Source organism: Equus asinus, chromosome 1 (genome assembly GCF_041296235.1).
Source record: "Equus asinus isolate D_3611 breed Donkey chromosome 1, EquAss-T2T_v2, whole genome shotgun sequence".
In the NCBI taxonomy this organism is placed as follows: Eukaryota; Metazoa; Chordata; class Mammalia; order Perissodactyla; family Equidae; genus Equus; species Equus asinus.
Window position 1 is genome coordinate 124,379,162 of NC_091790.1, and position 14,490 is coordinate 124,393,651.

Below are 14,490 nucleotides of genomic sequence, written 5' to 3' on the forward strand. Positions count from 1 at the left end.
TGGGCCCAGGGGCAGATCCGCTCACCAGGCCGGGACCTGCGCCTGCCTCATCAGCCCTCTAACTGGCACTCCCCTCACTCTTTTTCCCATGGGGACAATAAGACCTCACATGTCCACAGGAGAGCACTGGAGCATCCTGCCAGCTCGTGCTGACCTCACGGCCTCTGAAGGCCAGGTGCCCAGGGAGGCCCTGACACTCGCTGCTCCTGAGTTTGCACCAGCAGGCACGGCTGTCCTGCCCCACCCAGGATGCCTAACAGTCTGCTGGGCTGGGAGAAGGTTTTAGCTTTCAAAGACTTCCCTGCTGGGCAGCAGGCCCTTTGCAAATTAAATGTAAAGAGAATGAGATTCAGCAAAGCCAGTTATGAAGCAGCAAAGAGGAGTTGCTGCCTTATCTTTGAAAGCAAGCTTCCCCGGCAGTTCCCCAGGCCTGCCTGATGACTGGAGTCCCTAAGATGGTGAGTAAGACACCTGCAAGTTATCCTCAGTGTCCAAGGGCCGTGGCGCTAAGAGTTCAAGTGCATTTCCAACCACGTTTATAAAGGGGCTTGTTACTGGATTTTCAGGGGTATGTGGCCTGCCTCTCACTTCCAGTCGGCCAAGAACATCTAACTGGACGTAATTAGATAAGGAGGACTTGTTAGCTATTTCAGGCCCTGCATTTTATGACTTGTAGACAGCAGAGCAGGCCCGCTGGTCCTTGCTTTTCTCATGAACCTCCTTCTGCGTCACCCCTCACATCCTCAAACCTCATTCATACAACTCTTCTTGCTTCAAGGTCAAATCTTTACAACGAAAACAAATTGCAATGCAACAAATATTGATAATTAACTCAAGACAGTGTAAAACTCTAGTGACAAGCCGAAGCCGATATCTTGATTAGATCAGCCGAGCTGGGCACAGCGTGGTGACCATATTTTATCATGGGCTCCACCATCAAATATGTGTCCAAGAGTTCAATCTGGCTTGACTTAATTCTGAAAGAAAAAAAGTTGATAAACACCTTTTAGAAGACAACACATCTGCAGAAAACAGTGTTGACCTGGCTGTCAGGACCTCGGCCTAGCTCTTGCTGTTTTCTCCACCCTCCGTTCCATTTTCTTCAATTAAACGTGTTTTTATTGAGGACCCTCTATCTTCTGTACACTGTGCTAGGACTGGGGCCTCTGCAGTCAGTAGTGGATGTTTTCCTTGCCTTTGGGGAGCTGTAAGTTCTTCCTCCTTTAAGGAAGGAGTGACAACAGAGTGTGATGACCTTGAGGAGAGAGTCACAGGGTCTCCCTCATGGGAAGTGGGAGGCAAGATCCTCTCTCTGGGAAGAGGAAATCTGGAAGGCATTCCAGAGCAGGAGCAGTGGGTGCTGGGTGTGAAGGATGGGTCAGCTTTAGAGAGATGAATGAGAAGGGCACTGGCTGCCCAGGGGCCAGTGTGAGCAAAAGCTGGATGCAGAGAGGGACCAAAAGGAATCCAGGAAATGGAGCCAGAGGGTGTGCACGGCAGGAATGGAAGGACGGTCAGGAGTTTCAGGCTGGAAGAAGTATGGACCAGCCTGATGGGCTTCACTCTTTTAAAAAGCTCATGCTAGGGGCTGGCACCTTGGCTGAGTGGTTAAGTTCGTGTGCTCCACTTTGGTGGCCCAGGGTTCGCAGGTTCGGATCCTGGGCATGGACCTACACACCACTCATCAGGCCGTGCTGTGTCAGCATCCCACATACAAAATGGAGGAAGATTGGCACAGATGTTAGCTCAGCGACAGCCTTCCTCAAGGAAAAAAAGAGCAAGATTGGTGACAGATGTTAGCTCAGGGCCAATCTTCTTCACCAAAAAACAAAAGCTCATGCTGACTGTGAGAGCAATCTTACATCTCTTCCCACCTGCCATGTGCAAGGCCTGGGGCCTTGGGTTCAAACCCTCCATAGATGGGAACAGAATGACAAATTGAACTTTAATACATCCCAAGACTATAGTTACACTCATTGAACACAGAAAGTTACAGAATCAGATTTCTTTTGAAGAGAATAGCTTTATTTAAGGAAAATTTTTTAAGTACAGATGGCAACTTTGGGCATATCGAGAAAGCCCCAAAATATACAAGTAACAGAGAAAAACAACTAAGATGGGACTTGCTAAGAGGGCTTTCACTACTTTTAAAAATGAGTTCTGTATTTTGAGTGATAAGCATGGGGATAATTAAGCTGCTCTTAAAAACCTACCCTGAACCAGCCCTGGTGGCCTGGTGGTTAAGATTTGGTGCTCTCACCATGGTGGCCTGGATTTGTTTCCCAGTTGCGGACCATGCCACCCATCTGTCAATTGTCACACTGTGGCGGCAGCTCACATAGAAAATTAAGCCAACAACTAGAATACACAGCCATGCACTGAAGCTTTAAAAAAAAAAAAAAGAAGAAAAGGAAAGAAACCTACGCTGATCATTGCTGACAGGCAGATGGTTGGCTTGTCTTGGCATAATGAAGTGACTAATAAAAGAATTGATACTGCAACCTAATATTCTCTGTTAATATTTTATTTCTCATCTTCCTTATATTCGTAACATGCAGCAAGCTCCTTGCTGGTGAGCAGACTATCAGAATTAAAATCTAGCCTCTCTCCCCCCACCTTCTTTGTGCACACACATCTTCTGAACTTGTGAAGTGTATGGCATTATACCAAAATGAATTGATTGCCCTTTATTGCTTTTTCCTGTTAAGTATGGCGTTCTTGAAATTCAGACACTGAGGGATGTGAAATGCTATCCTGTGAGTGTCTGGTGATTCAATAGCTGACATTTCTTTTATTCATCATCTAGGCCTCTTGCTCTGGTCCTTCTTTTCCCTTTTTCTAGAGTTAGAAGGAACCGTTTTGCCATATCCAGTTTTGTTAATTCAATCACGGAAAGCAATAGCATCAGACCAGTCTGATGTTTTTCTGGTTCCATCAGGGACGGTTTCCTGCCAGAAGAGAGAAACACAACAAGCTCGGCAGAAATTTCAGGCTTCACTTTGAGTTTGTAAGGTTTTTGACTATCTTCTCTTTCACACAGTTTTTGAACTGCCTGAAAGCTCAGGCCAGACAAATGCTTTTCACCCAAACTACCTAGAGAATTGAGTCAAAATAGTCTTGGCTTAAAAGATGCTACTTTTTGTGGTGGTGTGGAGATAGGATTTTTAATATTTGCACACCGTGGTTTCATGTGTCTCTTCCCAGTTGTCGAAGCAACCTAAAGAGTTACAATGTTTGAAAAAGTTCAACTTCCCGACATCAACAGTATCTCTTTATGGATGTCTTACATGGACACCCTGGAAAGACTGTTACAGACAGTTCGTCTCCCACCCCTAACTTTTTGTTTGTTTATTAAGGGTTTCTTTCTGAGGGGACCATAATTCTTTTTCCCATCTACAATTCCTCTCAACCCCCAACTTGAGTCTTGCAGGGAAAGCATTGTCAAGTTTTGTGTCAGAGCACAGGTCTTTCAAAATAGTCCAAGCGATTTATAAGGTAGCAATACGCTAAATAATTTCAAACCACAGTCTTCTCTCAGTATCTGCAGGGATTGGGTCCAGGACCCCCTGCAGGGACCCAAATCCATGCATGCTCAAGTCCCTTAGTTGGCCCTCAGCATCCGCGGGTTGCGCATCCGCTCATACGGAGGGCCGGCTGTACCGCTTGCTTTCTCCCTCAGGACCTTTGCTTCCGTTTCTCTTTCCTCATTTATCTCAGATGGTGGCTCCAATGCCAGCCCTAACCTGCAAAACAAACCTTTTAAAAATAAATCAGTCACTGAAGAAGCAGACAGAGTGGATGGCCTTTTGGTCACTCTCTCTCTTCCCTTCAGGGGACTGTCCCTTACTGATGAGAAAAAGGCTGCCCCCTGATGGCATTTTTTTAACAAAACAAAGCAGGTCTTGCCAACTCCATAATTCAGTCAGGTTTCCACGTCTTACTTCTAAATGCTGACTCTGTTTTTATTCTCATTAGGAAAGTGACCCGTTTTAATTCTGTACCCAGCACATCTTTTGTCATGGTGACAGAAGCCTCGGACTTTGAAGTGAGCATCAAAACAAAAATTGATATTGGCGGTTATTAAACTGCTTTCTTTTCCATGATGGCCTTTCTCTCGCTTCAAAGTGTCTCCTCCCTCCTGACAAGGATACAAGCTGGGCCTCTGGCCTTGGGGTACTTTTCCTCTTTTAATATAGATAACAGCACGAGGATACCTCCACTTTCAGGCCAGAGGTGGAAAAGAAGATATGTGTGCTGTAGAACAGAAATTACCAGGGGCCAGGAGAGTGGAAAAGGGGTTTACTGTTTAATGGGCACAGAGTTTCAGTTTGGGTTGATGAGAAAGTTCTGGAGAGGGATAGTGGAGAAAGTCACACAACAATGTGAATGTACTTAATTCTACTGAATTGTTCACTTAAAAATGGTGAAAAAGGTAAATTTTATGTTATATATGTTTACCACAATTAAAAGAAAAGGTATACTTTCAAAAACTGTTTCCAGTCATAGAAAACTCTACTATAGTAGGAAGACAGAACAGTCTTACTTCCCCAGAATAATTCTGATCTTCAGTCTTATTATTTAATATGTGCAGTAATATTCCAGGAAGAAATATCGTCAGCAATTTGATGAAAATATACCTAAAATTCTTCCCCACGTGCTTTGTGTAGCTGTTAATGGCTTGATTGGCTGAGTAGCAGTGTGGGGCAGATGTTGAAGAAAATGCTCAGAATGAGATATTTAGAAATGCATCCAAAAGATGAGAACCGTGCAGGTTTTAGTCTAGAGAATTGTATGCTCCTTTGAATCTTCATCTTCTCATCAAAGAAACAAAAATGGAAAGAATATGATACATTTGCAAAGGGTCAGAAGGAGAACCACAGGGGTCATTAAAGAGTTGGTAAATATGACCTGTGAACAAATGTCAAAGAAATTTGACATTTGGAAATTGGAAATATCTGCTCTTTTAGGATGACTTACAAGAGAGCTTCTAATATACACTGGTTATTGTGGGGACCAAGGGACCAGAGGACGTGTTGTTAAGTGACAAACAAAATATGGCCTGTCTCCTATACTCTCTAGTGTACCCACAGCACAGAACCGGTCATTAGCTGTGGCCGCCACAATTTTTTAGGGCTCAATAAAGACCAAATTACAGCTATAGCTTATAAATTGAAGAGCAATAAGTCTCAAGATAAAAGCTAAAGGAATTTCAAAAAGAAACATACACGAGAAAAGTTAAAGGAATCAAAATTGAAGCCGAAAAGACTAAAAGTTGTAAAAGCATATGAAGAGAAGTTAATTCTATGCATTGAGTGGATCAACAAAAAGAAATGTGCAGCAAAAGAAGATTAGGAATTTTGACTGGGTGTAGCAAAGCCTCCCCAACTGTCGAGTTGACCAATAGGATGGACTTCACGGGGAGGCTGTGGAAGCTTCTCGAAGGTTTTAAAAATAAGGCAGAGTGTTTGCTGTATGGGTTTGGGGTAGGGTGCAAAGCATTCTCGCTCTAGAAGGAATCAGCAGGAGGCAGTAGGTTCCGATGACCCAGAGACCTTCTAAAGGTGACCAGGAATGCTGGCTAGCATTAAAAAATTACTCAGACAGGAGGAAGTGATCCTGAGAAAGGTTGGGCTGAGGGTGGGAAATTTGTCTCCCTTCTCAGGTTTTGGGACACATGAGAGGTGTTCTTGCCTTTTTTGTATAATTAACATGCCACCCCTGGTTCTGTCAGTTTAGGAGGGAGCTGTGTGTCCTAGAAAAAGGATGAGAGAGTTGGTGGCCTGAAAGCTTTATTACTGTTGCTTTCTGGAAAGAAGGAGATTTATATCAGACACTTCTCTCACAGTTAGAAATTTCTAGACACAGGCTATTTTATTATCTGATACTTGATAATAAATTCCTAATCCATCTAAAACTTCTGTTCTGGAGAAGTATTCTGGAAATCTTACACTGGGTTACAATGTGCAAACCGGAGCAAGTCACACCCACTCAACAAGCCTGTCAATCATCCCGTCTGCAGCCTTCGGTGGAAGATGGCTGTGGCCAGGCCAAGAAGCATCCCTCAGTGGGAAGCTGTGCATTGACTCCCGTGATCGGGCAGTTCTGCTAAGGAGCGGTAATAGTCATTCTTCATGTGACGATAGACATACAGTTGGGGTTTTTAAAAGCAAGATGCAATTTCTGAGGGTTTAATTGCATTCAACTCTGGTATGTGTGCTTTGTCTTCCTTCACCCTAGCATTATTACCTTAGTTGCTGTTCATCTGAGATATGAAACTCAAATTAATTAAAAAGAGGAAGATGCATCCAGGATGATGGTGGTTAGCTGGGGGTGGCACAGCTGGCTTCTGAGACTAGATGGTTGTTCATCGAGCTGCATGAATGTTAGCTGGTGTATTTCTGGAAACCGACAAGATTCTCGTTGGCATGGCCAACCTTTCTCACGAGCAATGTGGTTTCCAAAGTGGCGTATTGGAGGAGTTCAGAATATCCTTTGCGTGTCCTGGTGCCTGAAATTCCCCCATTGGAGACTCATTCCTTTTTGTTCCTTTGGATTCTTCTGTCTGAAGATTCTCTTTAAAAATGCAAATAAGCTGGGGACATCATACAAATTAATAACAAAACAGAATCGGTGGCTTGTTCTGTCTCCTTTCCTCTACACCAGAGCCCTGTGAAATAGGCAGAAACTTACACACTTAGAAGCACACGCCCAGGCATTTGTGTTTCCATGATTGAACACCTGCTATGTGCCATACCCTGTGCTAAATGACATCCTTCCTGGCTTCAGGAGGCCCACAGCCTGGTGGGAGAGGCAGACCGTACACCAGTGCTGGAGAGAGGGCTGAGAGCCAGGAGGGAGGGACGAGCTCGAGGGCCGAGTTCGTTGCTGGAGGCCGTGACTGTGGTTCTGGGCCGGGGTTTGAAAGGCGAACGGGGTCTGCCAGCTGGAGAGAGGTGGGAGCAGGGTCGTGTCAATTTGCTTTCTCTGCGCCCTTTCTGACCCCTGACGGAATGTCTGGGCATCCTCGTCAGAGGGTCACGGGGTCAGAGGGTGAGAGGAGCCTGCGTGTCCCTCAAGAGGTCCCCAGAGCAAGACCTCTGCCCAGAGCCTGGAGTGGTCTTCCAGGCTCCTCGGGGCCACTGCCATCTGGCAGTTCAAAGAGAAAGAGGAGGAATCTGAAGAAAAGTTCAGCCCAACTACTCATTTTGCTTTGAGAAGGCCCCACTCTTGGGCCAGCGTGCGGTGCCTTTGTCTAATCCCTTTGTGGAAGGAATTAAAATGGGACAGCTATGTACTTGTTTTATTTTTATCTAAAACCACTTGCCTTCATTTGAAGATATTGATGTTTGTTGTGTTCATGATATGCCCTTGCCTTATTCCTTTTCTCAACTCTGGAATCTTCTTTCTGTGGCTCAGAGCACGGGTTCTGGAGTCGGACAGCATGGGTTCCTGTCCTGGCTCAGCCACAAGTTACTCACCCACCCCCTGCCTCAGTTTCCCCCAGTATAAATTGGGATAATTATGGTTTCTCCCTCACCAAAGTGTGTGAGGCTTCACTGAGTTGGATACATAAAGTATTTACAACAAGCTGAACAGTGAGTCTTTAATAAATATTGATTATTTATTACCTGAGAACATTTGAATGAGAATGTAGAATAAGAACCATTTCACCCAAGAAAACAGTCACAATTTATCAGTCAATTGAAACATTCAATGAGGTCCCACCACGTGCCAGCGGTTGTCCCTGCCAGACCCTGGGAATCTAAAATCCAGTACAGTGTGGCTCCTCCCTCAGGAACCTACATCCTAGAGAGAAAACAGGACCACATCTGTATACAACTCCATGTTGACAAGCACCATCATCTGTACAGTATTGTCCTACGATCATGCTCACAGCCTCTCAGCAGGTCTGTGGATGGGCATCACCATCCCCACCTCCTGCACGATGGTAGAATGCCCATCAGGAGACACCACCTGCTGATCCGCTGTTCAGTGGGACCTTAGCAGACAGGGCGCTCTGATGATAACATGTCAACCTAGATGGGAAACGTTGTCAAGTGGGCTTGCTTTTCCTCCAGGAGTGACGGGTTGTAACCAGCTCCGTGTTTGTGTGCATGTTAGGTTTGGAGGAGACCAGCCCGTCTACATCAACATCATTAGAGACCCTGTCAACCGGTTTTTATCTAACTATTTTTTCCGTCGATTTGGAGACTGGAGAGGGGAACAGAATCACATGATCCGCACCCCCAGCATGAGGCAGGAGGAGCGCTACCTGGTAAGTCCCGTTACATCCCCGATGTGGTCCCCCCCCGCCCGGAAGCAGCTCCTGGAGGCACGGAAGCTTGCCCTCCCCTGCCGTGGCACCTCCATCTTCAGAGAGGAAGTTATTGCCCGTGAAAAATTGTTCCAGATGACTCAGATCCTAATGAACTCTCTTCTCAAATGACTTCTTAATCTCATTTTCCTCCGTTTGTCTTCAGTGCTGGATTTTAGGTTCCAGAGAAGAAAAGGTCTTTCCTAGGGAGTCCTGACCAGCACTTTTGTTGTTTAGATGTGTTTGGAGATCTCTTAGAACATCCCAGAATACTTTCTTATACCCATGCCATTCAGCTCCCATGGCAACCCTATGAGGGAGCGGTGTTTCCAGACTAGGACCCTGGGATTCTAAAAGGAGGTCTTGCCAAATTCTAAAAGGGGGACTTGCCAAATTCAGGCCCCCAGGAAGGGGCACAACTGTGACTTCCTGTTTCCGGGTCCTCTGATTTCAAATCCAAGGTTCTTTCCACCACAGCACGACAGAATCAGGCCATCTCGGCAAAAATTGTTTGCTTTTTCTGAACCTTGTTTTGGACCCTCAGCTCCATGGGGATGCTAGTTTTGACCCCCTAATTGTTTCTACTGGGCCAAAGTTGATGACAAAAATGGAGGGCAGAGTTATGCATCTTTCTTCTAGCACCAGAGCATGAGGGACATTTCTCACATGTTTGTGACCTAGATTGACAAAAGCTTGCTGAGCAGCTGAGAGCCTGGTGTTACGGAGGCTGAAATCCTGGAGTCTGTGTCTGAGAGAGCCTCCTGGGTCGTCCAGACCCATCCTGGGCTGCTGGACCCCAGCAGGAAGAGGAGACAGTGTTGAAAATCAGCGCACATCTGCTCCCACTGCCGGCCTCTAACCCAGAGCCTGTGGGGCCACGGCAGCACTCCTGTAGCCTCAGAAAGTGTCATTAGTCACGGTTCCAGTGCACTGCTAAAAATTTCTTTAATTTTTAAAAATGTGATAAAAGTCTATGTTTGGAGGACGGGAGCATTTGGGGATGATGGCACTTTCACGTCTTAAGACTCCAGGATTAGAGTTGAGAAAACTAAGACACAGAGATATTAAGCGTCTTATCTGGTACTAGACAACTAGTTTGTAGATCCGCTAAGATGAGAAACCAAGGCTTGTTGCTCGCCATTCACGATTTGTTTAACTACCTAAGGCTTCCGTGAAATATTTTGATGGTATAGTTTAAAAGTGGCTTTTAGTTTCTGATGGCAAAAACCCTACTCTTTTTCTTTAAACTATGCATTGTGAATATGACTGTTTTTTATTCAGTGACAAGTATGTATTCAGAATACAGAACCACTGACTAGAGGAGTAATGTCTGCGCAGGTTATCTTTACAGTTTGTACTGGATCTTGATTAGCAGGTGTATGTTCTTTTAAAAACATAGAGCATCTTCTGTTTAATCAAAATATATTTCAAAGTTTCTGATTTAATTCTGATACTAAGAAAGTTAGAACCACGTTACAGCAGAAGATGTTGAAAAACCAAAGATATGGAAACGAGTCTTATGAATCCTACTCTTCAGATATTAGCATCGGTAATAAGTAAATTCAGAGTCTACCAGAAGGTGAAAAGTGATTTGGAAAACAAGAAAGTGGAGGGGCGGTCTGGGGGACCCAGAACCCCTGGGAGGGGGGCTGCGATGTTAGTAAGGAGGTTGGGGAAGGCGATGAGGACTTGGCAGTTGAGTGCTGGTTGGAATGAGAGGTGAGGGTGGTCAGTGGTCAGCTGGCAGGACACAGCTCCCGTGGAGAGGGCAGCTGGAGCGACACAGGAAGGGGACACGTGTTCCGCTCATTCAGAGATCAGCAGGGAGAACGGAGTGGCTGGCGTGGAGTTGAGGATGGGGAGAAAGAAATGTCAGGAGGCGAATTCAGAGAGGAAAGGACTGGAGGCAGCAAGTTGTATAAGGCTTGTGAGTCACTAAGTGAGTTGGGAAGTAAAACAAATGACTCCAGATCGAACACACTCTCATCAGTGATTCCTTCTGACTCTCCGCTAGAAAGCTGAGCCACTTCTCCCTGCAGGGGATGTGTCATCCCATTAGCCTTTAAACATCCTCAGCAATTGTCCCCCTTTGTTCTAGGAGTTAAGACTCCTCCCTCCTGCTCGAGCCCTGTATCTGGCTGACCCGTGGATGCTTGTTCTGGAAATCTCACAAGGCTCCTCACACTCAAAGCTTCCAGGGGCCTCTATTGAAAACGGAGTTTGTGGGATGGTGACGCCAGAGCTGTGCAGTGTACAACCTGCACAGTTGTACCTGGAGGTCCTGCTGTTCTTCTTCCGTGGCCCCACCAAATTCCGTGCTGGCTTTGTCATTTCTGAGTGATACCATGTCTTAACTTCCCTTCTTTCCTCCCAACTGCCTATAAGCTCTCCGAGGACAAGGTAGGATTGGAGGTCCATCTATGTCCCTCTCCTTACTGGAGACCTCAGTAGCACTCTACTTAATAAACAAAATAAACAACAACAAGAAAAATATTAAAGTATGAGTTGAGGGGGACTCTCTGGGTTCTTCTCCCCTGTCAAGTGTCTGCCCTCCCATGAGTCATTCCACATACCGTAGTCTTCACACATTCACACAGACAGTGAGTTGTAATCATTAGTGAAAGAAGTCGTAAACATGAGCAAAAGATCATGGTTTTGATTTTTTTCTAAAGCCCATAAAATGTTGAAAGTTGATAGTAGAGGCAAGTCTTATATTTTGAGGAGCTGGTAGCTGCCTTTATGGTGTGATTTGAGAGGTTCTGGGGAAGTTTCCCTGCCCAGAATTCTTCCCTTGGAGAGTTGGAGGTCCCGCTTTCCACACAGAAGCTGCGTCCTGGGAAGGGACCATGTCGGACGAGCTCTTCAGGCCGTTCCTTGTTAAGACCTCAGCGGGGGAGCCCTGGGCTCCCCAAAGCACAGGGAGAAATCGGGGGAGCAGGGAGGACGGGGGGGCAAGGGACTCCTTCACGAGCTGGCCCGAGCCTGACCCGGTTGGGAGGCTGTTTTCTTGTTCAAAGGATAGTTTGTTTATTTGGAGGAAGACAGTCTCTTGCCCTTTTTTTTAATAGCTGAAACTTTTCATGCCATCTCCTTGGTCCCATTAGACCCTTGAAATCAAACTGCCCCCTTTCAGAGCCTGTCCTTATTTTGGCAAGCCTGGGTCGTCAGTTGTTTGACTCCAAAGAGGGTGTTGTTTGTGTCTCGGTGGGGTGCAGGGCAGCTGTGAGGAGCACACTGTCCCCCTAGCGGGGCCCTGCCTGGAGGCCAGGGCTTAGGAGGAGATGCGCAGGGCGTCCCTGCATCTGAGGAGGCAGCCATGGCAGGCCACCCCCTGGGGGACCGCGCGACGAGGCCTCTCCCTGCACACTGCTCACACAGAGTCACGGGGGCTGGCCCGAAACGGGTCTGCTGATGTACCCACGTTATTCCAGATCTCAGCGCTCCCAAGCCACACGCTTTATCCAGTTGCCAAAAGTCAGGCGGTTCTGCTCCTGGCCCTGAGCCTTGTCGAGCTGCTTAGCATACAGCTGAGAGAGGGCCAGGGCCTCAGAGCCCGCTCTGGGGGTGAAATAATATCATCTTGTAATGCCGGGTGATTCAGAAGAAAATCAAAAAGGGCCCAGGGATGCTCGGGTTTGCAGGGTCCCTGGGGGTCGGGAGGAAACTCTCATTTCTCAGATGCAGGAATAGGGCCTGGGTCTGGGATGGGTTGGGGGCCCCTCCAGGAGTAGAAACCAGGTCTCCTGACTGCATAGCCATGTTTTTTCATCACTTGGGCCTTAGGTTTTACTTCCTGAATGGTAAAAGGAGAAGGAGAATAGGCCAAGTTCCATGCTTTTTGAGCAAAATCATTTTGTCTAACACCTCTTTACAAAGTCATAGCTGTTATAATATTTTTGTTTCAAATATTCAACCATCTTATAGCTATTCCCCATATTTTCTGGAAACAGATTTTCTAATGGTTTCTATTTCTTTCCAAACCATTCCTCACTGATATTTACCGGAAAATCATCTTAGAATAAATTATTGCTGGAATGGATGCAAATTCGACATGTAGCAGCCACACTGTGAAAAGACGATTCTCTCAGGCTCATTGCTGCTCCCCGGTGGGTGCAGACGTGACTGCCTCTGGTTGGCTGTGGAATCGTGAGGTGGGGCAGATCTGAGCCCAGGCACACTTGAATACGTCCCGGCCCAGCAGACCCTTCTGCAGCTGGACTCCAGGTCCTTTATTTCCAGGGCAGGGACAACCTGGCACATAGAACGTAGTTAGTGAAAGAATGAATGACAGCCAATGAAAAGCAACAGTTGTGATTTACAAGTGAGAGAGAGCATCTCATACCTACAGAAGCCACTCCCTTGTCCAGTCACCCAGTTTCCCTGAAAATGGATTTCTTAGGCTGCCATTTCCACTCCGCCAGTTAAACATGTGTGATTTGTGTTTGCTCAGAAAGTTTCCTGGTGAAATATTCAGCAGAGATACCACTTGGCGCTTTCAAACTCCAAAAAATGTCAAGTTGGGCTCCTTATCCAAACTTCTTGCAGCTTCACTCGATGATCTGCATTTGAGGAGCAGGAAGAGAGAGGAGGAAATTTTCCCTGGGAGAAAACTGCTATGCTCTTTATTCGGCTTGGCTGTAAAGCGTGGAAAGTAATGCACGTTTAAAAGAAAAGATGCGTAATTTACAGCTTCTTAATGCATAAAGAATTCAGTGAATCATGCTGGCCCCATTGGAGTCTGGAGAAGCCTGAAAATTGGCCAGCGTCAGCAAAGGTTTTCAGAAAGCTATGCATTTTAATCTTCTTGAGAGTTTTGGACTCTGAACCTCCTTTACCTTTGGAAGCGTATATAGAAAGACTCGATTCTGGAAATTTCCACTCTGTCTTGACCAGCTGAGGCTGTCCTGTGAATGGGGGCTCAGACTTAGCGCTCTGTTCCTCAAGCGTCATTTTTCTTAAAGAAAGAAAACAAGTAATGAATTTGGGTGATCTGTTTTTTGAGTAATTTGGTAAAAAGCTATGTTTTCTGCATCTTTGAAGGTAAGAAGGTAATGCTCTTGTCTGCACCTAGTTCACATTTGGCTTACGTTTGCAGGCTGAGAGCGCCTAGGGCGCGGGCACTCATGTTCCCTTCTCAGCTGTCCTAGCTGGGTGACCCGGCCAGGGATTTCGCCTCTACAAACCCCACTTTTCTCGTCTGTAGAATGACACCCTATTATCCACCTTGCCTGTATCGTAGAGCTTTCCGGCAATAAATCGGATATTCTACACTGAAGTGCTTTGAAAGCTAAAACTCTCCAAAACACGTTTCACATTGATACTTTCACCCCCTGGCTCTGCCAGTGGCTCCACGTGATCTAAAAGGACCATCCTCCCTACACATGAGGGACTTCTCTGCTCTGGGGAGCCGGCAGGGACTGCTGTGCTCATGGGGCTCGGGCCCCGCTGGCCGCGCCCTGAGCCCTCAGGTCCGCCTCCGCTGAGCTCTCCCTTGGCCTCACCAGCCCCCTTCTCCAGGGAATTCGTTTCTAAGGAAACCGCTTCACTTTGTTTCCCAACAGCTGGAGACGCGTTTTGATCCCAGCTCGCTGGCATACATTTGTCCTGTGTTTATTTACTTGGAAACCTAAGCTGGGGCAGGCACGGGGTGTCCATTCACAGAAGCAGGGCTCTCGGCCCGAGGGGCGGGGAGGAAAGGGTGCCGGGGCCGAAACGCAGCGACAGGCTCATGTGAGCCGTGCAGAGATGTGGGGGGCGAAGGAGCCTCCGCTTGAGGAAATGTCTTGGGAATCCGTTTGTCCTGAGGCCCAAAGGAGGATCACAGGAGTTTTTCAAACCAGAGGCCACCTCTGGGTTTGTTCATATCTGCCAGTCGCCCTGGGAGCTTCCAGCACACTGAGAAGATGGTGGGCACAGGAGGAGGAGAGGCAGGAGGAGTGTAGGAAACAACACAGCATTTTGAAGAAGAGATGTGATGAGAAATGGCAGGCCTGGAGCCTTGTGAGGGGAGAACAGAATGCCACCAGCCGCCACCTGAGAGGCCACCAAGTCACCACAGCCCTGTATGTGGCGTGTCGCGGGTTAGCGTGCTTTCTTCATGTTGCACCTTCATCTTCACAGCATCTCCTGGTGTAGATATTAGCACCCATCCTTTAATCCCCTTGTAAAGACTAAGA

General features: G+C 46.8%; 1 protein-coding gene across 3 annotated transcripts in view; it reads left to right on the plus strand.

Annotated features, from left to right (window-relative positions):
* UST (uronyl 2-sulfotransferase) overlaps positions 1-14,490 on the plus strand; it is a 348,885-nt gene that overhangs the window by 177,900 nt on the left and 156,495 nt on the right. For all 3 annotated transcript variants that reach the window (XM_070506895.1, XM_044768441.2, XM_014850821.3), the window contains exon 5: positions 8,122-8,275. In XM_070506895.1, the coding sequence (XP_070362996.1) occupies positions 8,122-8,275 (154 nt within the window). The remainder of the gene's footprint in view (positions 1-8,121; positions 8,276-14,490) is intronic.